At 42.8% G+C, this 26,076-nt stretch overlaps 1 protein-coding gene across 1 annotated transcript in view; it reads left to right on the top strand.

Moving 5' to 3' along the window:
- itga3b (integrin, alpha 3b) overlaps nucleotides 1-26,076 on the top strand; it is a 185,904-nt gene that overhangs the window by 80,699 nt on the left and 79,129 nt on the right. The window contains exons 2-6 of the mRNA XM_070864442.1: nucleotides 12,709-12,836; nucleotides 13,517-13,596; nucleotides 18,051-18,309; nucleotides 20,866-20,970; nucleotides 24,877-25,084. Coding sequence (XP_070720543.1) covers nucleotides 12,709-12,836; nucleotides 13,517-13,596; nucleotides 18,051-18,309; nucleotides 20,866-20,970; nucleotides 24,877-25,084 — 780 coding nt within the window. The remainder of the gene's footprint in view (nucleotides 1-12,708; nucleotides 12,837-13,516; nucleotides 13,597-18,050; nucleotides 18,310-20,865; nucleotides 20,971-24,876; nucleotides 25,085-26,076) is intronic.

Below are 26,076 nucleotides of genomic sequence, written 5' to 3'. Positions count from 1 at the left end.
AGTGCTACATGTAACGTGATTCGTGATCGATATTGAAATGTATCCTGGAATGTAATGGAAACCTGTTCTCATCTGCTCCATATAATAGCCTTATTTGCACAGTACTACATGTAATGTGATTTACGGATTGTACTAAACTGAACCTTGAAATGAAATGCACGCTAGTGCATTGAATGGATCTGCTGTCAGCATCCAAATGAATCGTATGGAATTGCTGACCGCAAAGTACTGAGCTATTTTCCAATGTATTGTGAAAATTTTATATGAATAAAGTATATTTTTGAAAAAAAAAGGGCTGAAGGTGATAATTCCCCGATTGTTGGGCTTTCATTCAAGTGACATGGCAGTGGATATGTGCTGTTTGGACATCCCTCTTTGGCAGGTGCTCCCATTTTCCACAGTGAAGGTGCGTGTCATGGCTTCCTGCATTATGGTAAATTGCACTGAAAAATGTCCTCAACAGATGTGCGAGCATTTGAGTAAGAAATCACAGCCAATGTAAAATAACTCTCTTCAGACAAAGAGACCGGGTGTGTTTACATAGTAGAATGGGATACAGCCAAAAGAAAATAATAACAACTTATTCCCGTGTGGAAATTTTTTAAGTCTCCCAGAATAAGTTTTATTTAAATTGTGCGAAAAGGAGTTGGCTAAATTTTAGCAGATTCTCCTTTTTTTATAGAAGCCACTAACTTGAGTACATTCTTGGAATTGTGCCCATCTGTATATTGGCACTCCCATCAAAAGATGTTGAATATATACTAGCTAATTAACAGTTTACAGCAAACTTTTTTTTCTCCGCTTACATGCAGTGCAACAATTGTTTAATATTTCAATGATCCATTGTCCTGTATCGAAGCAACATTATTGACCCAAAAATGGGTGAATGAAACTCCACCCAGAAGTTCACAGTAAATACCAGGTGATTCACCCCAAGATTCGTGTGACTGTTCTAAATTGTGACAACAGGTTTCACATGTTCTTTGTTTGAACCATGCAGCCACCCACTGCATTTTAATCACTTCCAGCTTTTGAATGTTTCCTGTACAATTGATTTTAAAATGTGTACCATTTAATCATTTATGAAATTAAAAATACTTTCCTTAATTAAATGTCACCTTTTTATTCCTTGTATTCCTAAACTGTAGAAAATGATTCATGTTGAACATGGTGTTAACGATTAATATATTTTAATATCTTAAAACCTTGGTTCAAAAATATTTGATTTCATTTTTATATTCTTGATGTGGGCAACACTGGAAAACAAGTATTTATTTGCCATCTCTAATTGCCCTGAGGCAGTAAGAGTCAAGCACCTAGTGTGGCACCCAAGATCATATATGTAGGCCAGACAAGGCAGGATTGCTGATTTTGCCTTTCATGAAGAACATTAGTGAACCAGTTAGGTTTTAACAGCAATCCAGCAGCTTTCATGGTCATTTTCTGGTGCAAGCCCACAAATTAGCATTGGCAGGAAGGTGTAGTTACAGAATGCTAAGTTTAGAAAGGCAGCTTCCCTTATGAATATGAGCATTGGAATTTATAATAGAGGAAATATAAAAATAAGGTCAGAATGTATGCCTTTAAAATGTGGACAGAATTACACCTGTTCCAATTATCCCCCTGATCTCTAACCTCACTTCATTTGAGGGCTATACTTGGTCTTGACTCATACTGTGAATTGCCATATCACATTATCTAATGTCCAGAAAATGTGAAAGAGGTCACTGGCTCCTTCAACCTATACTTGCATGTATTGGGTTCCATCGAGTTCTCGTGGTGCGACTATACTGGCGCATAATAATTTGGTACAAAATTACATAATTTTCAGCTGTCCTTGCAGCTGATTACTCATTTCTGTGCAATCCACAACAATGGTAGCCCGCTGCTCCTACGATATGAAGGCTTTCTCCCCAAGTTGCTTTTATATTGTTGAGGTTCAGCGCATTCATACAAATAAGGCGATGGAGTAATAAAGACAGACACGTTTATTATCTAGCTTCTTTTCGTTGGGAACAATTACATAGAATTTACAGCACAGAAACAGACCATTTGGCCCAACTGGTGTTAATGCTCCACACGAGCCTCCTCCCACCCTACTTCATCTAACCCTGTCAGCATAAACGTCTATTCCTTTCTCCCTCGTGCTTATCTAGCTTCCCCTTAAATACATCTCTGCTATTTGCCGCAACTACTCCTTGTGGTAGCAAGTTCCACATTCTAGCCACTCTCTGGGCAGACGGTTTTCCTGAATTCCCTATTGGATTTATTACTGATTATCTTGTATTTATAATCCCTAGTTTTGCTCAAGTGTTATTGATGGTCAAGTCACTTTCACTGAGCCTGAGATTTAGATGGTTTATCTGGTGGTATGAGCAAAAGTTCCTGCTATCAGGGAAAAATTGCCTTTTGTAATTTTTAACCTGACAGAACTCTCATTCGGTATTCAGGAGAGACACAAAAGCCCTTGGTATTCCTAGTAAAATAAAAACTAGCCTGAATTGGCTGGGGAGAAATAGGGGTATACATTAATGGTATGTTAGTTTAAAAAAATGACTTGTTTCAAGGTGGATCCCATGTGGGGGCAACAGGTATGGCTCATAGTAATACAGAACATAGTGATATTTTGTTCAGTTCCCCGACCTTCCAAACCTCTCATCAGGACCTTCTCGAGGGCAACTCGGGATGGACAATAAATGTCAAACGTGCCGTCAAATGAATTTAAGATATATAAAAAAAAGTATCTTGCCTGATTCTAAAACAAATATCCCTGTAATCTCCACAATTCATCCAAAATCCTTTCTTAAAACATGCCACGGCTTTCTGTTCTACCACCCTGCTGGTAACGTGTTCCTTCCATTCTATCACCCACTTACTAATAAAAAAAAATGTTGCCCAGATTTGCTATTTTCTTTCTGACACTCTTAACTTTAACCTCTGTCACCCAGTCCTTGAATCCTTTGCCCAACAGAAGAACTTTCCTGCACTCCAGATCCATGAAAATCTGAAGTCCTCCTTCAAGTCCATCGTCACGAGAGTAGAGATTGCAAGTAAAGGAGGTTGGAATTTGGATGCATTCTTGTTCTGTCTCTACCTTTTTGACAAAATATGCATGCATGTGTCCATGAAAAGATGGAATAGATCCGACCAACCAGAAATAAAAGCAGGGCTGAGCAGTAGATAACTGGGATGTGTATCTTTATGCTGGATTGCTTCATATTCTCCACAGAAGTGTACTGCTATGCCTGTTCCTTGAAGATGGTGTGAGAAATATGAATTTGGAACAAAAGAAAATAAAGACTTGGATTTATATAGCGCCTTTCATGGCCACTGGAGTACTTTTAGAGTGTTGTCACTGTTGTAATGTGGGAAATGCGGCAGTCAATTTGCGCACAAGCAAGCTCCCACAAACAGCAATGTGATAATGAATAGATAATCTGTTTTCGTTATATGTTGATTGAAGGATAAATATTGGCTAGGACACCGGGGATAACTCCCCTGCTCTTCTTTGAACTATTTCCATGGGATGCTTTATGTCCACTTGAGAGACCAGACGGAGCCTCTGTTTAACATCTCATCTGAAAGATGGTACCTCTGACAGTGCAGTGCTCCCTTAGTACTGCACTAGAGTATCAGCTTAGATTTTTTGTGCTCAAATTCCTGGAGTGGGAGTTCAACCCACAACCTTCTGACTCAGAGGCGCGAGTGGTACCCACTAAGCCACAGCTGAATACTTGTATTTTGAACACTGACTCTAATCAATAATGGTGACAGTATATACCACGAGGCTATAAGTTCTCTAATTGTGTATAGGATATTTGGCTTTGTTCAGCAATGACAGCTCATCATGAATAATCAATAGCTGTAAATCCATGGCTTCCGGCTTGCCAATGTAAGGTTGGATTTCTGGAAGGGTTAAACCGATTGGGGCGCCTGAACCTATCTTGTGTCTTGAGTCACCGAGTGGGTTAGAGATGTATTATAAATCAATGGATGTAAAATATTCCATGTTCCATGCCAGCCAATATGCCATTTTCACTTGGCTTAAAATTAATCAATTATAAATTGTAACTTTCGTTAACAGCATGTCTTGTCGCCAACAATTATTGAGCTATACTTCCTCCTTGTTAAGGTATTGCATCCATTTGGCTAATGGTTGCATTAGTTTAATTATCCCAATGGATGTTATTGCGCACGGTACAAAGATCTTTAAAAAAAGAAGTTATAAATTACTGATCTCAGCAGCTGTTCCATTGGTAACCCTGTAGTTACTGAATTTGGAACAATAAAGGTCCTAGTATTGTGGTAAAACTAGTAGAGTTCAACTTTGAACCTCAAATAGGTGTTCTAACTTCACCTCTCAAGTGCGCCTGATTGATCCACCAACAGTATTTGTAAGTGACTGTGAAATACATACTTATTGGCTAAAAATGCTGAATTGTGGTCCTTTTTCGTTACTAAGGGTGACCCTTGGTGTATCATCCTTACCCAAAATTTTCACCTTGACATTTCTTTTAGAACAGTCATGATCTAGAGCAATGCGTTGTTACTATTCCACAAAGCAGTTCATGTATTATGTATGAAATATGTACGTTAAATCTGCCAAACAAGTTTTATTAGTCATGAGTTTTTTTCTGCGCTTAGATCGATAAGATTTTTCAGAGAGCCTTGCAGGTACAGATTTAGGAGTTATTGTGGACGACTAGTGCTTGTGGCTACAGAAAATGAAATGTCTGTGCTCCTAAACTTAATATTTAATAAGGTTGTGAAGGTTTTATATCCAATTCTAATAAATTTCAATACTTTAGAGGGAAGCCTGAGGAAGATGGCTTTTAGTTATTACTGTAGTGTTAGCAAGGTCTCCCCTGCCTCTTAATCTTTTAAATGGATAAGGTTCCGGTGATGCACATTAAAATGGCTTCTAGAAGTCTGCTCAGTTTCAGGGAGTCCATAATACTAAATTGCTATCTCGTGCTTTATCTAATTTTGCTGCGTTTGGTGGTTGTAAACAAAGGTCGTGTTCAATTTCCCGCTGGGATGGCCAAAGAACTTTTATTGAACAGATGGTGTGGAACTGGGCATTTGTGCACTAGCACTGAGGGCTTAATTTTAACACATCCAACCTGGCAGAAAGCGGGTGGGGGAGGGGGCCAATGGTTCGAGTTTCCCGCCTTGTTCTGGCATAAGGCAATTTTAAATGTATTTAATTGTGCCAACCTTGATTTCATTATTTTCCCAATGTACACAATGAGGCTGTCTGATGTGCACTATTGTCATCACAATGCTCTCATTCTAGACAGGAATTATGGTTCATGCCTTGTTTGGAAGAGATGTTATGATTCATGATTATAATTATTTCATTTTCCTCATTACAAAATAACAAAAATTAGGTGCTGCAAAGCCAACCTTGTTGCTTGGTTCCTGTGGTAGGTTGTCACTGAGGATTCCGGTTCTCCAGCTCATCTTTTGAATCATGCGATCATTGACTGGAAAGATAAATGACCCTGACTTCCGCCTTAAAAGCTGAATATTCAAACATCTAGGGCTGGATTTTCGGGTTTTCGCTGCGTTACCAATTTAAGGCCTAACTTTCAGTCTTTGGGGTCTGCATCACAAAGGGAGGCGGTGCACAATTACTTTCGGCGCAAAAGCGCGATCCTCGCCAACTTTAGCACGGGGCCGGGAGCGCTGCGGGAGAAGCCTTGGGAGGGGGGGGGAACAAAATTCAAAAAGAACTTTCAAACAACATTACCAAGACTCTTAGCTAACAAATCGCTGTAAAAAAAATTAAAAATGTAACTTGCCTTTTTTTGCAGGTTTTCCAACTTGCCACTGCTGGCAGGGCTGCACCGCTAGGTTTTACCTGGGTTCACGGTGCGGCTTACGGGACGGGTGAGTGCGGAAACTCGGACAGTAACGTAATCCGAGTCGTTCCACGTCCTGGGCGCAGCTCTTCCCCGGCGGTGCTGCCTGGCGCCGCCGCAAACAAGGAGCTGGGGATCGCGACCGGGCTTGGCAACTGCGTTTTCGCCGCGGAGGGTCAAAATGCGGCAAAAACCCGGTCGCAAACCAACCGAAAATCCATCCCCTAGTGACAATGTTGCTTCGCCACCATGGATGCCATCATAATAATACAACTTTCCTTTTTAACGTCACCTCGTATACTTGCAGCGTTCCTCAAAGAGGATATCTGAAACAAGTTTTACTTGGGGAGGGAATTGAAACTCAAGGGCATGTCTAGGGGAGAGAACCCAATGTTCAAAGTACTAGACAGAACTCGCATTGATTGTACTCGCCCTATGAAAGTCTGTTAAAGATTATTTGCCTATTAACTGTTTACTTTTTTTAATACTGTTTACTTTGATCTGCAATCTGAGTTTTGCTTGCAGCATTTAACAACTATATCCTTCCAACACTGTCCCATTTCTGCTAAATGCTGCAGTTTCCCATCAAGAGGAGGATTTTAGGGAATAAAACAGACACAGAACACCGATTAATTGTATTAAAAGCAAAATACTTTAGAGACTCCCCGTGATGCTGCAAATTTAATCTTACTCCCAACTGTGACCTCCTGACTTGCATGCAATATATTAGCAAGCTGGGTTACTGACAGAGAATCAATTGGATGTTTTAGGAGATTGTTTAAAGTGAACCTGAGTTTGCTTTATTTCTCCGAGTTGTTTGGAAGCCCTGCCTGTGTTTATATGGCTTTCTTTCCAGGAGTGAAGCTGATCAGACATGGTCGAATTAGAAATTAAAATCTGCATAACCAGAATGTTTATTCATTCTTCTAACTATAACACACGTTTTGAAATGGATTAAATGGTGTAAAAATTGCACATTTATTACTGAGCTCTGAAAGGACGGGGATTTTGAGTCAATTCTAAATCAAATCACCTATTTTTGCGTTGATGTGAGGAATTGAAGTCGAAGGTCTGCTTCTTCCAGTGACTTGCTGTGCATATTTACCACCCAGGACAGTCTGGAGCTACATAACAACAACAACAACTTTTATTTATATGGCACCTTTAACGTAGTAAAGCGTCCCAAGGCTTCACAGCAGTGTTATAAGACAAAACAGATAAATTTGACACCGAGCCACATAAGAAGAAATTATGGCAGATGACCGAAAGCTTGGTCAAAGAGGTAGGTTTTAAGGAGCATCTTAAAGGAGGAAAGAGAGGCGGAGTGGTTTAGGGAGGGAGTCCCAGAGCTTGGGGCCCAGGCAGCTGAAGGCACGGCCACCGATGGTTGAGCAGTTATAATCAGGGATGCTCAAGAGGGCAGAATTTGTGGGGCGCAGATAGATCAGGAAAATCCATGGCTCAATCGCTGGTTTGTACTGAGTGTGCTGAGTGAGCTGGTATCAGCAGGGGTGGTGGTGAGGCTGACAAAAAGGCTGCTTCCGCACCCTGGCCGGGATGGAGGAAATCAGCAATTCAGCGAAATAGCTCAGTGAAAAAAGTGCTCATGTGGTTGCTTGGTGATGATGAGCTTGGGCTTGTCTATGCTAGCTGCTGGGAGAGAGAGCCTGCTGATACTTACTGCCGAGGCTCCCACATGACGAATGGCGACATGAGTGAGCTACTGTAAGCTTTCCGGTTGCCGTGCAGCTGCGCCCAAGCAAGATTCAGCACCAGAGGCTAGAAAAGTTGGGGAAACTGGATAGAAGTGCTGCAGTGACTTGGTACCAGCTGATACGGCACTGCTGACACAAGTGTGATGGACTGGGAGAAGTGCCTTTGTCAGCTCTTTTTTTTTTCTTTTTAAATATAAAGGTGAAGAGCAGCAGTGCTTGTCTAGGCGTGTCTGCTAAACTTCTGCGAAAATGCTGAAATACAATTATTGTCCAGACCATCTCGGCTGCCAAATTAATTCCCAAATCAAAATCTAGTCTTGTTTCTGTAGGGAATTTGCTGTCATTTAAACATAATGAATATTTCATGGTTGTGTGTTTCATAAAGGCTGGAGTAAAGAGTAAACCAGCTGTTGCACTCCCTCGTGTCGAAATGTAACATCTGACCACAGTTCCGAGACCACGCAGGTGCTATTAAATACAGATCTACTCTGTAATTTTAAAACCATGTAAACTGTGAAGTGTACAGAGAGTTAACAAATGGTGTGAGCTACAGCTCGAGGCACAAGACCGCTTGCATGTGTGCAAGTGTTTATTTTAAAATTTAAAACTCCCAAGAGTTTGGATTGAGTTCGATGTCCACAGTACCTTTGATAGAAAAGTGTACATTTTGTAAAATGGTGCAGTGACAACTGAACAGCATTGTTCCAGCCTTGAGATATTATCATATATATATTAAAGGACCCATCACCATTGACTAATGGAGTAGCACAGTTTGGTGCGTTGTCATGCTGTGCCATCGTAGTAGTTGACCAGTTCATTCTACATTTCCCCAGTGTGGCTGGTTTCCCAACCTACGCAGGAGGACTGACTTAACCTTGTATAGCAGCCAATCACGTTCCCTGAGAAACATCCCAAAATGTTTTGCGTGTGGTGGATCACTTTGAAATGGAGTGACATACTGTTGAGAAACTGAGCAGAAAGGCAAAGGAAAGATGAGGAAATTGGAGAGTACCTTCTGGCCTGCTCGGGTAACAATGGTAGCAGAGACTGGGAAATGGAGAGATATTTGGTTGCACACTGCCCATTGTGTTAATACAGGTGTCACCGTAAAGATGGTGGGATTGGGGAGAGAAACCCTGAGGTGACTGTTAAAAGTCACCACCTGACAGATTAGGTCGGGGGATGTTCTGAAGATCAAATGTCTGTTTATTGTTAAGATTTCCAAGAGTTTCAGTTCTTTTTTTACAATGATGTTTTGCTTTTTTTCAGGATAATGTTTTCCGTTTAACAAATTAACTATCCTTTTTGCTTGTCAATGAAAATGGGTAAATCTAATGGTAATCTTCTGCGGATGCGACTTCAATACTTGTCCCTAATCCCTCTTCCCCTCTCTCTCTGCAAACCAATGGTATTTACAAGCACCAAAACTCAGCACCAATTTCAGGGAGAACCAGTGGATGTGGTGTACTTGGACTTTCAAAAGGCTTTTGACAAAGTCCCGCATAAGAGATTAGTGTGCAAAATTAAAGCACATGGTATTGGGGGTAATGTATTGACGTGGATAGAGAACTGGTTGGCAGACAGGAAGCAAAGAGTAGGAATAAACGGATCCTTTTCAGAATGGCAGGCAGTGACTAGTGGGGTACCGCAAGGTTCAGTGCTGGACACCCAGCTATTTACAATATACATTAATGATTTGGACAAAAGAATTGAGTGTAATATCTCCAAGTTTGCAGATAACAATAAGCTGGGTGGCAGTGTGAGCTGTGAGGAGGATGCTAAGAGGCTGCAGGGTGACTTGGACACGTTAGGTGAGTGGGCAAATGCATGGCAGATGCAGTATAATGTAGATAAATGTGAGGTTATCCACTTTGGTGGCAAAAACAGGGAGGCAGAATATTATCTGAATGGTGACAGATTAGGAAAAGGGGAGATACAATGAGACCTGGGTGTCATGGTACATCAGTCATTGAAAGGTGGCATGCAGGTACAACAGGCGGTGAAGAAGGCAAATGGCATGTTGGCCTTCATAGTGAGAGGATTTGAGTAAAGGAGCAGGGAGGTCCTACTGCAGTTGTACAGGGTCTTGGTGAGGCCACACCTCGAATATTGTGTACAGTTTTGGTCTCCTAATCTGAGGAAGGACATTCTTGCTATTGAGGGAGTGCAGCGAAGATTCACCAGACTGATTCCCAGGATGGCAGGACTGACATTTGAAGAAAGACTGGATCGACTAGGCTTATATTCACTGGAATTTAGAAGAATGAGAGGGGATCTCATAGAAACATATACATTTCTGACGGGACTGGACAGGTTAGATGCAGGAAGAATGTTCCCGATGTTGGGAAAGTCCAGAACCAGGGGTCACAGTCTAAGGATAAGGGGTAAGCCATTTAGGACCGAGATGAGGAGAAACTTCTTCACTCAGAGAATTGTGAACCTGTGGAATTCTCTACCACAGAAAGTTGTTGAGGCCAGTTTGTTAGATATATTCAAAAGGGAGTTAGATGTGGCCCTTACGGTTAAAGGGATCAAGGGGTATGGAGAGAAAGCAGGAATGGGGTACTGAAGTTGCATGATCAGCCATGATCATATTGAATGGTGGTGCAGGCTCGAAGGGCCGAATGGCCTACTCCTGCACTTATTTTCTATTTTTCTATGTTTCTATTCTGGCTGATGTGATTGCTCCACTATGGGCAAATCAAGATTTTTGGTGCTTTAATAGTATCTACAAATAAAGCAAAGATGAGTCGTTGTTTTAAAGTTGGTCGTTTTTTATCGTTCAATGCAAAATTTACCTTTTATTTTAAACGCGGCCCTTTGGCGCTATTAAGGCTGGTGAAATTGAAGAGATACAATCCAGAAATTACTTATTTTAGAACCGCATGCAATAAATAACATACACAAAGGCAAAAATAAAGGCAGGGAAAGGTCATTACACAAGTTCTTAGTCAATTTTCCATCACAAACCTCCATTTTTAGCCCTGTGGAAATGTCTTAGTGTCACGGGTAAATGTACACCTTGTTTGTAATATTATACACACTGTGATTCTGATCCTCTGTAAGCAGTTGCTAGGAGGTACATGGTGGTAAACCACATTGACTCTCCATCTGATTTTACTGGACATACATTTTCCTTCTTGCTGCCTTCTCTCACTCACCCCCACCCCATCACGCACACAGCTCAACTGGAACCATAAACCATTTGGCCCATCAAGCCATGCCGACTCTCTGAAGGAACTGAAAATTCACCCTATCGGTTATGGGGCACAGCTTGTTGGAACACTGGGCCATTGCCAATATAAATTGTATATGAAAGCCAGGTATTTTAAACCCTGCATTTTAACAAAAGCTTTCCTCACAGGATTTGCTGCACCTGTGCAGTCCCAGTACACATTTTCTAATCTAACATCGACTTTAAAAATTGTTTCTATTTTCATCCTTGCATGCATTTCTAAGCATTTTTTTAGTAATGTTTTTCTTTTCTTTTTACTTTTGGGGATTAGGGCAGTGAGGGGATGATGCAGGCTGTTTTGTGCAATTTAATAATGGATCAGATGCATTACTGCCTTTATTACAGAATCCCCTCATCCCCCCTGCCCCCTTCCCATGGGCTAAACTGTCCCATAAATCAGCAGGGAGTGAATCTGTGCCGAAGAAAGCTCTCCTACTTCAGGATATTCATTAACTATGAGCACTGCACTCTTTGTTAATGGCTAACTTTGGCTGCTCCTCACAATGGCTATTGCTAATGTTGGCCTAGTGTAGTGTGTTTCAATACTTGTTAATGACATCCTTTCAAATTCAGATATCGGAATGCTCCGTGTTTGTGCTGCGATGGTATTGGTTGGTCAAACTCGCATACATGTTTAGTGCAGGAAATACAGTACATTTTAATTACACTAATGGGGCATTGTTATTGGGAATATCTGGACAATAAACTCCAGCTGGTGACCTAGAAACCCCAAAATGGCAAGAATGACCAACATTTAATTAGTGCAGTACTTGGAAGCCATTCAGCATTTATCTTGCAATATGGAACAGCTTCTTTTAAAAGGGTGAGCGCATTCTAACAAATATACTCCGAAACATTATAGAGCGAGATAAATATAGACATACGATCAAATCGAGCATTGTTTATACTTTCAGGTTGCGTGTAGAATCCAGTAACAATAAAACGTTTGTGTCCTGTCATGTAACTGCAAATATAGGTTGCGGTCAGCACACTTAATTTATATCATCGTTGGAGGGCAACTTAATTTAAAAGAGAATTAATTGTACACAGTATTTGCTTCCAAATTGCCTTTGGCTAGCAATAGCTTTTGAAGTGAGGTTAATATGGCTGGGTGTGCTTAGTAAGGCTGCCATCTTTTGCAAAGGGTGGGGCACTGGACAGGAGCCAGGGCTTAATAACAGGATAATACCATTGACGAATCATCTCACTGAGTTAGAGGACTCCGAGTAATGGTTGTATACAGAAGAGAGTGCAAGCTCCCATAACTGGGATGAACAAATTGACATGTTTCAATCTGTGCCATCCTTGGCTCAGTGGAAGCACTTTCATCTCTGAGTCACAAGGTTGTGAGTTCAAGCCTCGCTCCAGAGACTTGAGCATATAATCTAGGCTGGTATTCCAGTGCAGTGCTGAGGGATTGCTGCAATGCCAGAGATGCCGTCTTTTGGATGAGATGTTAAACCGAGGCTCCGTCTGCTTTCTCAGGTGGATGTAAAAGATTTCATGGCCTCATTTGAAGAAAAGCAGGGGGAGTTCTCCCTGGTGTCTTGCTCAATATTTAGCCCTCAACCAGCACCTTAAAAGAAATGATCTGGTCATTTATCTAATTGCTGTGCACATATTGGCTGCTGCGGTTCCTACATTACAACAATGACTACATGTCAAAAATACTTTGTTGGCTGTAAAGCACTTTGGGACTTGCCTTTCTTTATAAATCAGTATTTGTGATCCAGTTGCAATCATCAGAATTGTCAGATGGACAGCTTTGAACCTGTCGTATCTAGTTCAAAACTGGATGGGTAGGCCTCGTCTTTTAGTGCTGTCCTCATGGTGCTTTCTTCTGGAATGGTCACATGCTCATCTCGGAATGCATTTTTCACCTCTTTTTATCCAGGTTGCTGGTTGGTGCTCCTCAGGCAGCAGGTCTCCCAGATCAATTGGCAAACCGCACTGGGGCCTTATTCTACTGCCCTGTGTCGCTCTCCCAGCATGACTGTCAACGCGCCATGTTTGAGAAACCAAGTAAGATTCCACACATGTTGAGCTTGCCATTTAGCTGTAAGAAAATCAAGACCATTAATTTTGTTAGCCAGATGTGGGAGACGATGCTACAGTAAGATCCCATTTAAAAAATATCCTGGTATTACTGCAGCTGTGAACGTGATGTGAGTTGAAAGATCGAAGGATCCTACACACCCAGACTAATCTCTTTCCAATAATTTGTTTGTCGCGCAGCCAAAGACCAGCCCAGTCATGCCCATGATTATAAGAAAGCCACATAATGGAAGCATTGGAACAACTTACATGGGCAGAAATAAAGCATTGTTCGCTTTCAGGCTCTTGATAGGAAATCTGAAATGGATGGGCAGATGTAACCCAGACTTTGATTTGTGGAATGTTCTGAATAGCCATAGTGGGTGGAAGGACTAATCTGATGGGGCCATCTGTATAACATGGTTCCCAGGGCTGGACTAGTACTGGATTTCTGTTTCACATTTTTGTCCCATATAAACATTTGCATAAACATTAACATTTGCAAAATAAAATGCTCCATCATTATGTTGAATATGTGCTGAGGCTTATTATTTGGACATACACTTTGAGTGCCCAGATAAGTGCATCTTGCTGTGGTGTCTGAATGATATTTTTTGTTTCACTCATTTAATAGTTAACTAATTTTCACTGTATAATTGTTTCCACAGCTGATCCACAGACAGAGAGTAAGGAAGATCAGTGGCTTGGGGTCACAGTGGCAAGCCAAGGGCCTGGTGGGAAGGTGCTGGTAAGGCCAATTTGAATTGCTTTTAGTAAAGGTTCGTCTGATTGGAGCATAAACATGTTTGCTTCTAAACGATGTGTTGTTGATTTGTGACACATTTCCCTGCGCTGTATATATACAATACATATATATATAGCAACTGGGTGTAATTTGGCACGACAAGAGTTCTGGGGACGTCAGTTATCCAGTCTTGGCCAGCAATGGCAAATAGCACAGCAAGACATGACTGAGAACAATGTTCCATTGTGGACAATAGCAGCCTGCACAGTTGTAATGAGGGCAGTCTGCATGTTCATGGAGGTTAAGGAGCGAGGAATAAAGTTGGCCAGATTTGACACGTATAAGTTAAGAGAATCAGTAGGATGGACTAGGCAGTGCAATGGGTTGCCATTTTCACCTTTTTAGGAGCTGATTTTAAATCCATCCAAGAATGATGGGATGAAGTCTCTTGCAGTGTTCAATGCAATATTCCAAAATTAACATATATAAAGGCCATCTTCTCCTACTTCATATGCACAAAATGATCTATAGGTCAGTACTTATTGCTATTGAAAGTGACAGTCAGTTTAACAAAAGCCGTAAGTTGGAAATGAAACAAATCTCACAGGTGAGATACACAGCTGGGTCAGAGCAGAATGAATGTTACCCTGCAACTTCCTGTCCTGGGCATGCTTGATGCTGGTACAACCTGTTCATTCCACAGCAAGACTGTTCTTTACCTTGATCAGAACAGAGATTCACTCACCAAATAATACTCCTGTGGCTGAAGAACTCCTCCAAGAGTCGCAATGCGGATTCCGCCCACTAAGGAGCAAAATGGACATGATCGTCACCGCGCGGCAGATACAAGAGAACTGCAGGGAACAGCACCAACCCTTGTACATGGCCTTTTTTGACCTCACAAATGCCTTCAACACCGTCAACCTGTCAACCATGAGGGATTATGGCTGCCCTCAAAAGTTTGTCACCATCCTCCGTCTGCTCCACGATGACATGCAAGCTGTGATCCTGACCAACGGATCTACCATAGATCCAATCCATGTCCGGACCAGGGTCAAGCAAGGCTGTGTCATCGCACCGACCTCTTCTCGATCTTCCTTGCTGCAATGCTCCATCTCACCCTCAGCAATCTCCCTGCTGGAGTGGAGCTAAATTACACGACAAACGAGAATCTGTTCAACCTCTGCCACCTCCAGGCCAGATCCAAGGTCATCCCACTGTCTGTCATCGAACTGCAGTACATAAATGATGTGTGCGTCTGTGCACACATGGAGGCCGAACTCCAAGCCATCGTCAACACCATCACCGAGGCGTACGAGAGCATGAGCCTTACACTAAACATCCGTAAGACAATGGTCCTCTACCAACCTGCCCCCACCACACAGCACTGCCCCCCGTTTATCAAAATCCACGACGAGGCTTTGGACAACGTGTACCATTTTCCATACCTTGGGTGCCTACTGTCAAAAAGGTCCAACACCACCTTCAGTGTGACAGTGCAGCCTTTCGTCGCCTGTTTGAAGACCAGGACCTTAAATCCGGCACCAAGCTCATGGTCTACAGAGCAGTGGTGATACCAGCCCTCCAATATGGCTCAGAGACATGGACTATGTACAGTAGACACCTCAAAACACTGGAGAAGTACCGCCAACGCTGCCTCCACGCAATGCTGCAAATCAATTGGCAGAATAGGCATACCAATGTCCGTGTCCTCGCTCAGGTCAATATCCCCAGCATCGAAGCACTGACCACGCTTGATCAGCTCCGCTGGACGGGCCGCATGCCTGACACGAGACTCCCAAAACAAGCGTTCTACTCGGAGCTCCGACACGGCAAGCGAGCCCCAGGTGGCAGAGGAAATGCTTCAAGGACACCCTCAAAGCCTCCTTGAAAAATTGTAACATCCCCACCGACACCTGAGAATCCAAATGGTGGCCCAAGACCGACCAAAGTGGAGAAGCATCTGGGAAACATAGAAACATAGAAAATAGGAGCCGTAGTAGGCCATTCGGCCTTTCGTGTCTGCACCGCCATTCAATATGATCATGGCTGATCCTCTATCTCAACACCATATTCCCACTTTTCCCCCATACCCCTTGATGCCCTTTGTTTCTAGAAATCTATCTATCTCCCTCTTAAAAATATTCAGTGACTTGTCCTCCACAGCCTTCTGTGGTAGAGAATTCCACAGGTTCACCACCCTCTGAGTGAAAACATTTCTCCTCATCTTGGTCCTAAATTTCCTACCCCGTATCCTGAGACTATGACCCCTTGTTCTAGACTTCCCAGCCAGGGAAAACATCCCCCCCCCCCACATCCAGTCTATCCAACCCAGTCAGAATTTTATGTGTTTCAATGAGATCCCCTCTCATTCTTCTAAACTCAAGTGAATACAGGCCTAGTTGGCCCAATACATACGACAGTCCTGCCATCCCAGGAATCAGTCTGGTGAATCTTCGCTGCACTCCCTCCAGGACAAGTATATCCTTTCTTAGGTAAGGAGACCAAAACTGCACACAATACTCCAGGTGTGGTCTCACCAAGGCCCTGTATAACGGTAGTAAGACATCCTTGCTCCTGTACTCAAATTCTCTTGCAATGAAAGCCAACATACCATTTGCCTTCCAAACTGCTTGTTGCACCTGCAAGTTTGCTTTCAATGACTAATGTACAAGGACACCCAGGTCCCTCTGTACATCGACACTTCCCAAATCATCACCATTTAAATAATACATTGTCCTTATGTTTTTCCTACCAAAGTGGATAACTTCACATTTATCCACGTTATACTGCATCTGCCATGTGTTTGCCCACTCACTCAACCTATCTAAATCGCTTTGCAGCGTCTTTGCATCCTCCTCACAACTCACAACTCACAATCCCACCTAGTTTTGTGTCGTCAGCAAACTTGGAAATATTACATTTGATTCCCTCATCCAAATCATTTATATATATATTGTGAATAGCTGGGGCCCAAGCACTGATCCCTGTGGTACCCCACTAGTCACTGCCCGCCAGCCCGAAAAAGACTCGTTTATTCCTACTCTATATGTTTCCTGTCAGTTAACCAATTTTCAATCCATGCTAATACATTACCCCCAATCCTATGTGCTTTAATTTTGCACACTAACCTCTTATGTGGGTCTTTATCAAAGGCCGTCTGAAAATTCAAATACACTACATCCACTGGTTCTCCCTTATCTATTCTATCAGTTACATCCTCAAAAAAACTCCAATAGGTTTGTCAAACATGATTTTCCTTTCATAAATCCATGTTGACTTTATTTAATCTCATTGATATGATCTAAATGTGCCGTTATCACATCCTTTATAATAGACTCTAGCATTTTCCCTACGACTGATGTCAAGCTAACCGGTCTGTAGTTCCCCATTTTCTCTCTCCCTCCTCTTTTAAATAGTGGGGTTACATTTGCCACCCTCCAATCTGCAGGAACTGTTCCATAAGCTGTAGAATTTTGGAAGATGACAACCAATGCATCTACTATTTCCATGGCTACCTCTTTTAGTACTCTGGGGTGCAGATCATCAGGCCCTGGGGATTTATCTGCCTTCAGTCCCATTAGTTTCTCCAGAATTATTTTCTTACTAATAATCATTTCCTTTAATTCCTCTTGCTCACTAGACCCTTGGTTTCCTAACATTTCTGGCACTGAACACCTCGAGTCTCTTCACCGAGAGCAAGCTGAAGCCAAGCGTAGACAGCGGAAGGAGCGCGTGGCAACCCAGGCACCCCATCCACCTGTTCCTTCAACCACCGTTTGCCCCACCTGTGACAGAGCATTGGACACTTCAGTCACCTGAGAACTCATTTTTAGTTTGGAAACAAGTCATCCTTGACTCCAAGGGACTGCCTATGATGATGATGAATACTCATGAGTATCCTGTAGATGTTCAGCCATGAACTCATTGAATGGCGGTGCAGGCTAGAAGGGCCGAATGGCCTACTCCTGCGCCTATTTTCTATGTTTTTATGTTTCTATGTTGGCTACAGGGCTGATCACCGGACCTGAGTTGACAGAGTAAGAAAGTTTATCATTCAAGCACTGTGGGAGATACTGTCATCTTTTAACCCTTGTGGAGCGAGAGGATTGTTCACTTAATTGAGTACAGTTTCCAGGATACACCACTGCTAGCTTCACATGCACATAGAATGAAAAGCACCATTTTCTATTCTGGAAGGGACATTTGGAGGGATAGTGGTCATTAGATGAGATAAAGCTACAATGAGGCAAGCATGTCCTTCTGCAACTTGCAGACGATTTGATTCTGACCTCAACTTACAAATAGATATTTTTAACAAATTGTAATTATTGCTGTCGATTCATTTAAGTAAGTTGCTTACTTCAAAAAGAAACGGGAAAACTATGCTGCAAGAGACCAGACTTTCCTCTGGTAAGAGTTCTGTTTAAATGTGGGCCATTTGTTTCTCCTGGCAGGTATGTGCGCACCGGTATGAGAAGAGACAACTCAGCCTACAGGACGAGAAGAGAATTTTGGTGGGCCGCTGTTTCGTCATAAGTGACAATGTCGCCATCAATCCAAATGATGACTGGGACACTTCTCCAGTGCAGTTCTGTGAAAATGTAGGGGACGACCACAATGGGCTCCTGATGTGCCAGCAGGGCATGGCTGCAGGATTCACACGCCCCAATCACTACGCATATTACGGGGCACCGGGCGGCTGGAACTGGCAAGGTCTGGCTTAAAAAAAAAATCACTTTCCAGTTTTCATTCATATTAAGCTTAAAAGGTCATGGCTTCAAGTAATTTTTGGAGCAACTTTCATTCGGTGCGGGAGTCACGTGGGTGGGTGGGGTGGGGGGCGGCGGGAGGGTGCGGCGTCGAGTTGGAAAACCATCTCGGCCTGGGAAGTGTGAGGCCTGGACGGGAATGTATTGTTTTTGTGCAGGAGACCACTGTGGGGGGTGGGGTGGGGGGGGGCTAAAGGAACAGTCCTTTAGAGATGGGGAGGGGATGTTAAGGAGGGCCTTGCGATTGTCCAGGGCAAGAGAAGGCCTAAATGTTCCTTGTGCGACTTGGAGGAGTACTAAGAAAGTCCAATTTTAAATTTGAAAAAAAAGCTATTTACCTTTTTTTGAGCTTCTTGCTGGCCCCGACTCCTATTCCTGCTATGCTGGCTTGGGATCGAAACCACAAAGGCTTCCTCGTGCAGGCCTGCGGTTAAAATTTCCTTCAGGATGCCAATGACATCATTGGAACCTGATCTGCATATTTAAAGAAGGACCCCAATGGCTTCTGGTGGTTGGTCATCTCTCCTGCTCAAAGAAGCTGGTTACGATCGGATGACAGCGAGTCCTCAGCATGTAGATCCCACTGCCGAGTCAACCGTCTGGTGTCCACCAGGCAGCTGGGAGTAAAATGGGCCCTTTGGACATGGCTTTCAAATGAGTGGGGTATAGATAATGGAACCAAACAGAAATGCAGGTTCTCATTTTGATTACTGCCTCAGGAATATTCCTTCCACTTATCCAATTCGTCTTATTTTGGAAGGGGGTGGGACTGGAATTTTATTCAGTCTCCTTTTTTCCCTTTTTGTTTCTATTCCTGTCAACAACCTGTGCACTCTTTGGTTCCTCTGGTCTCTACTGGAGTATATTCCAGTGGGCTTAGATCTAGAACCAGTGCTGTCTGACATCCCTGTTGCGTTCAGGCCTTTGTTAATCCTCCAGAAGTGTTTAGAAGAATGAGAGATGATCTTATTGAAACACATAAGATACTGAAGGGGCTCGACAAGGAAGATGCAGAGAGAATGTTTCCACTCGTAGGGAATCTAGAACTAGGGGGCATAGTTTAAGAATAAAGGGTCGCCCATTTAGAACTGAGATGAGGAGGAATTTCTTCTGAAGGTTGTAAATCTGTGGAATTCTCTGTCCCAGAGAGATGTGGATGCTGGGTCATTGACTATATCTGAGGTGGAGATAGACAGTTTTTTGCAAGATAAGGGACTGAAGATAAGGGGAGCGGGCAGGGAAGTGGAGCTGAGCCCAAGATCAGATCAGCCATGATCTTATTAAATGGCGGAGCAGGCTCGAGGGACCAAATGGCCTACTCCTGCTCCTGTTTCTTATGTTCTTATGTTTCTTAACTTTGCATCCATATATTAAAAATACTGCTATTCCCTTTGATATCATTCGTCTATCAATAGTTAATTGTTATTTCACTAAAACCAACAGATATCTACTTCTATACGCAGTCTGATTTTAAATGTTTGCGTGCAAATGTTAGCAAGGCACACCAGGCCTGGTAGCTTAACCACAGCAACGGGGTTAGAAATTGTTTTCTGCACCTCAGATCGCTAGTCCTTCTAGTGTAGCTCTAAACCTACGTCATCTAATTCAACATCACCTACAAACACTTTTTCACTTGAAGACCGTCCCAGCTGGAAGTTTTGGGTGCCTAGTGTTCCATTTCATGTTTTATTTTGTGAGGTGAACAAAATGTTTTTTTTTTAAATTTGCTAGTCGTTTTAATTCAGAAAACTTTCCCCTCTCCCTTCTCTCTCAATTTTCACTGTGCTCCTTGGACAAGGTGGGCAGGTAGATGGCCTGCTCCCAAACTGCAGCCGATGCCACTCTGACCAGATGGTATTGGTTGAGGGGTGAATGTCGGCTAATACAGCAGGAGAAGTATCTGTTTTTCCAACAAAAACAAGTGTCCTGGGATCTTTTACTTCTACCTGAACAGGCAGACAGAGTCTGTTTTCACATCTCGCCTGAAGACAGCACCTCCAAGAACAAAGCACTCCCCCAGTACTGCACTGACGTGGCATCTTGGATTATGTGCTCAAGTCCTGGAATGGGGCTCAAACCCACAACCTTTGGACTCGGAGACGAGAGTGCGACCACTGAGCCAATGTTCAGACATGTCACATGATTTCGCATATGTCAGAATGCAAACCCATTATGCCTCCACACAGGCTGAACTCGGCTTTTTCTATTTGATTTTTTTAACGTTCTCAATTGTACCTTTTTTTTGTGTGCACAGATATGAAGTTAGTATTAAAGCCATCTAAAGCAATAAAGACATAAATATAATTCAAGGAGGATACTGCCCTGAAGTGCTACAGTTGAGACTAAATGGTTCATGACCCTGAGTAAGGGATATATTAGAAACATACTCAAGATTCCATTGAACTTGTTGCTATATTTTCAGTGTATTGTCACAAGAAAGTGTATTGTATGAATAAGGCCCCAGGTGTTTAATGTTCATTTTGTTTCCTTTTTTAAATAGGAACCATCCAAGTCGCACAAAAGAACATCACATTTTTAGAGCTCAATATACTGGAGGATGGCCCTTTCTTGCTTCAGGATGTATCAAAGGCTCATAGCTACATAGGTATAGTAGAGTTTCCACAATATTTTGTCCCTCCTGTGCGACTGCCACTGACGTATGCTGGGATATTGTACAACAAGGAGCTGCAGCCCTCCCCATTTTATACATTGGTTCATTCCCATGCAATTCGACCTGTGGCAGAACGAATGGAACATGTAGGTCTATCCTGCCACCACCTAACAGTCACACGCATATCCTTTCCAGCATCCCACTGCAGTGCTCTCAGGAATAAGAGCCATGGCTACTATTGATGTCAATATTCCTGAGCTAGGAAGGTGGAGAAAAAATAAAAAATGAATTCAACTGCCCTGGATATACTCAGCACAGATTGGGGATCAAACTTGGTGTGTTTGGCTCAGTATCTCACTGAGCAGTCCATTTCCCTTGTAAACCATCAAGGGAGCTCAGGTTTTATTTTTAATTTCTCTACAAAGCAACGTGCACTGCAGATAGAAAAAGTCCAGCAGGGCAGCACAAAAAAACAAGCTCTACTAAGTTAGGAATTCAAATGAAAACAGTTCACAAAGTGTGATTAAAAGCAGAAAGTGCTGGAAATCTCAGCAGGTCAGGCAGCATCTGTGGAGAGAAAAACAGAGTTAACATTTCGGGTCTGTGACCCTTCATCAGAACCATTGCCTTCAGGTCACAGACCCGATACGTTAACTCTGTTTCTCTCTCCTCAGATGCTGCCTGACCTGCTGAGATTTCCAGCATTTTCTGTTCTTATTTCAGATTCTAGCATCTGCAGTAATTTGCTTTTGTCTCAAAGTGTGAGGTTACTTAGAGAAAATGGTTATTTACGCTACTGCCGTTAAAAGCAAAGAGCCAGGAGATGCCCTTGTACCTAAAGCTTGAACCAGTTTTCTTCTATACGATAAAGCAATGCCTCTTATTTCTTATGTTTGATGGTTCCAACCTCGGTCCTTTTTCAACTATCAAGAATATTTTCCTCAATATTTCCTCTTGCCACTGATGGAACTCCCACATCTCCATTGCTAAAATTGCCTTCAAGAAGCTCAGTTTCCTCTTTCGTACCTCGTGCTTCTTTCCCCTAAACATCTCTTGACTGTCATGCAACTAGGACTACATACCTAACATATGTCTCACACTTCTAGGCAGATTACAAGAAAAATTTTGCTGTCTAGGTGAGTGATGATCTATTTCTCATTTATAAACATTGCCTCTCCCTCAATGTCTGTCTTTCTTCTATTTTATCACTACTCCTTTTAGGATCAATGGTTATCTGAACTTTCCCCTCTTTATCTTGCTAAATGGCAAAGATATTGTCGTACATAGTAAGCAGTGAGGAAGATAGTAATAGACTTCAAGAAGACATAGGCTGGTGGAATGGGTGGACACATAGAAACATAGGAACATAGAAAATAGGTGCAGGAGTAGGCCATTCGGCCCTTCGAGTCTGCACCACCATTCAATAAGATCATGGCTAATCATCACCTTAGTACCCCATTCCTGCTTTCTCTCCATACCCACTGATCCCTTTAGCCGTAAGGGCCACATCTAACTCCCTTTTGAATATATCTTACGAGCTGGCCCTTTCTGTGGTAGAGAATTCCACAGGTTCACAATTCTCTGAGTGAAGAAGTTTCTCCTCATCTCGGTCCTAAATTTCTTACCCCTTATTCTTAGACTATGACCCTTGGTTCTGGACTTCCCCAACATCGGGAACATTCTTCCTGCATCTAACCTGTCCAATCCCGTCAGAATTTTATATGTTTTCATGAAATCCCCTCTCATTCTTCTAAATTCCAGTGAATATAAGCCTAGTCGACCCAGTCTTTCTTCATATGTCAGTCCTGCCATCCCGGGAATCAGTCTGGTGAACCTTCGCTGCACTCCCTCAGATTAGGAGACCAAAACTGTACACAATATTCAAGGTGTGGCCTCACCAAGGTCCTGTACAACTGCATTAAGACATCCCTGCTCCTATACTCAAATCCTCTCGCTATGAAGGCCAACATGCCCATTTGCATGCTGAATTTCAATGACTGATGTACCATGACACCCAGGTCTCGTTGCACCTCCCCTTTTCCTAATCTGTCACCATTCAGATAATATTCTGCCTTCCTGTTTTTGCCACCAAAGTGGATAACCTCATATTTATCCACATTATACTGCATCTGCCATGCATTTACCCACTCACCTAACCTGCCAAGTCACCCTGCAGCCTTTTAGCATCCTCCTCACAGCTCACACTGCCACCCAACTTAGTGTCATTTGAAAACTTGGAGATATTACATTCAATTCCTTCGTCCAAATCATTAATGTATATTGTAAATAGCTGGGATCCCAGCACTGAACCTTGCGGTACCCCACTAGTCACTGCCTGCCATTCTGAAAAGGACCCGTTTATTCCCACTCTTTGCTTCCTGTCTGCCAACCAGTTCTCTATCCACGTCAATACATTATCCCCAATACCATGTGCTTTAATTTTGCACACTAATCTTGTGTGGGACCTTGTCAAAAGCCTTTAGAAAGTCCAAATACACCACATCCATTGGTTCTCCCTTGTCCACTCTACTAGTTACATCCTCAAAAAATTCTAGAAGATTTGTCAAGCATGATTTCCCTTTCATAAATCCATGCTGACTTGGACCGATCCTGTCACTGCTTTCCAAATTACATCTTTAATAATTGATTCCAACATTTTCCCCACGACCGATGTCAGTCTAACCAGTCTATAATTCCCTTTTTTCTCTCCCTCCTTTTTTAAAAAGTGGGGTTACATTAGCTACCCTCCAATCCATAGAAACTGATCCAGATTCTATAGAGTGTTGGAAAATGACCACCAATACAATCAGTATTTAGAGGGCCACTTCCTTAAGTACTCTGGGATGCAGACTATCAGGCCCTGGGGATTTATTGGCCTTCAATCCCATCAATTTCCCGAACACAATTTTCTGACTAATAAGGATTTCCTTCAGTTCCTCCTCCTCGCTAGACCCTCGGTCCCCAAGTATTTCCGGAAGGTTATTTGTGTCTTGCTTGGTGAAGACAGAACCAAAGTATTTGTTCAATTGGTCTGCCATTTCTTTGTTCCCCTTTTATAAATTCACCTGATTCTGACTGCAAGGGACCTACATTTGTCTTCACTAATCTTTTTCTCTTCACATATCTGTAGAAGCTTTTGCAGTCAGTTTTTATGTTCCCTGTAAGCTTCCTCTCATACTCTATTTTCCCCTCCTAATTAAACCCTTTGTCCTCCTCTGCTGAATTCTAAATTTCTCCCAGTCCTCAGGTTTGCTGCTTTTTCTGGCCAATTTACGTGCCTCTTCCTTGGTTTTAACACTATCCCTAATTTCCCTTGTTAGCCACGGTTGAGCCACCTTCCCCGTTTTATTTTTTATGCCAGACAGGGATGTACAATTGTTGAAGTTCATCCATGTGATCTTTAAATGTCTGCCATTGCCTATCCACCGTCAACCCTTTAAGTATCATTCACCAGTCTATCCTAGCCAATTCACGTCTTATACCATCGAAGTTATCTTCCTTTAAGTTCAGGACCCTTGTCTGAGTTAATTGTGTCACTCTCCATCTTAATGAAGAATTCTACCATATTATGGTCACTCTTCCCCAAGGGGCCTCACACAACAAGATTGCGAATTAATCCTCTCTCATTACATAACGCCCAGACTAGGATGACAGATGAAATTCAATGCAGAGAAGTGTAAGGTGATGCATTTTGTTAGGAAGAATGAGGAGAGACGATACACACTAAATGATACAATTTAAAAGCGGGTGCAAGAACAGAGAGATCCTGGGGGTGTTTTTGCGCAAATCTTGGTTGCAGGACAGGTTAACAAAGCAATTAATAACACACATGGGATCCTGGGCTATAAAAACAGAGGCAATGTTCTCATTGCTAACCTCGAGCTTGTCCTTTCCTCCTAGGATACTCGCTCACCGCTGGAAAGAAGATCACACATAAAGAGGACTTCAGCTATGTGGCGGGAGGCCCCCGCTATAATCACACAGGGGCGGTGTTTCTACTTGGACAGGGCAAAGCAAACGACCTAACTATAGAGCACACTATAGCGGGAAGTCAAACAGGGTCGTACTTTGGGAGTTCAGTGGCTGTTGCTGATCTTGACAATGACAGGTAGGTAATGTGGAGCTTTCCAGCCTGCTGTCGGACTGCATGAGCTTTTCCGCCACGGACATTTAATGATGTTGAAAGGATACTTGTGCTATATTCTTACAACATCATTATTCCCATAGGCATGGCAATCTGGGCTCATCAGTTCAGCCAAGAGTGCTTGAAATTTTCATTGGATTTTTAGCTATGCTGCAAAACAAATAACCTCCAAAGGTCTCTCTGTTAGTTGGCTGGGGTATCCACCACCAACAAAAATTTCAGCTGTGGTTCCGCTCGGAACTCCTACACGGTAAGCGAGCCCCAGGCGGGCAGATGAAACGTTTCATGGACACCCTCAAAACCTCCTTGATAAAGTGCAATGTCCCCACCGACAACTGGGAGTCCCTGGCCCAAGACCGTCCGAAGTGAAGGAAGAGTACCCGGGGAGGGCGCTGAGCACCTCGAGTCTCGTCGCCGAGAGCGTGCAGAAACCAAGCACAGGCAGCGGAAGGAGCGTGCATCAAACCAGGCTCCCCACCCACCCTTTCCTTCAACGGCTGTCTGTCCCACCTGTGACAGAGACTGTAATTCCCGTAGTGGACTATTCAGTCACCTGAGAATTCACTTTTGGAGTGGAAGCTAGCCTTCCTCGATTCCTGGGGACTGCCTATGATGATCACTCAGTTGTATTTTGTTTAATCCTAATAAAATGCTAATTTTGCACAACAAATTGGATGGAGGAATTAGCTTTGTCCCCATTTTAAGCGTGCCAGTGAAAAAAAGGAGCATCTGTTAGTGTCCAAACATGTCTCTGACCAACAAGTCACAGCCTGCGTGCCAGTGTTCCTCTGAATGTATCAATACTGCTGATCACAGCAGGAATCGGTGTGTGCGCCACCTGAGCATTGCATGTGTTCTGATTTTGTAGCCTGTATAGGATGCAAGAACATGTGTACCAGTCAGATTTATAGTGTTGGTGCTTCCTGACCTCCGAATAGTGTTGCCTCAGTCTTGCA

The sequence above is a fragment of the Pristiophorus japonicus genome, chromosome 21, assembly GCF_044704955.1.
Source record: "Pristiophorus japonicus isolate sPriJap1 chromosome 21, sPriJap1.hap1, whole genome shotgun sequence".
In the NCBI taxonomy this organism is placed as follows: domain Eukaryota; kingdom Metazoa; phylum Chordata; class Chondrichthyes; family Pristiophoridae; genus Pristiophorus; species Pristiophorus japonicus.
The sequence above is the reverse complement of the archived record's forward strand: the minus strand, read 5'-3'. Positions and strand labels throughout refer to the sequence as shown.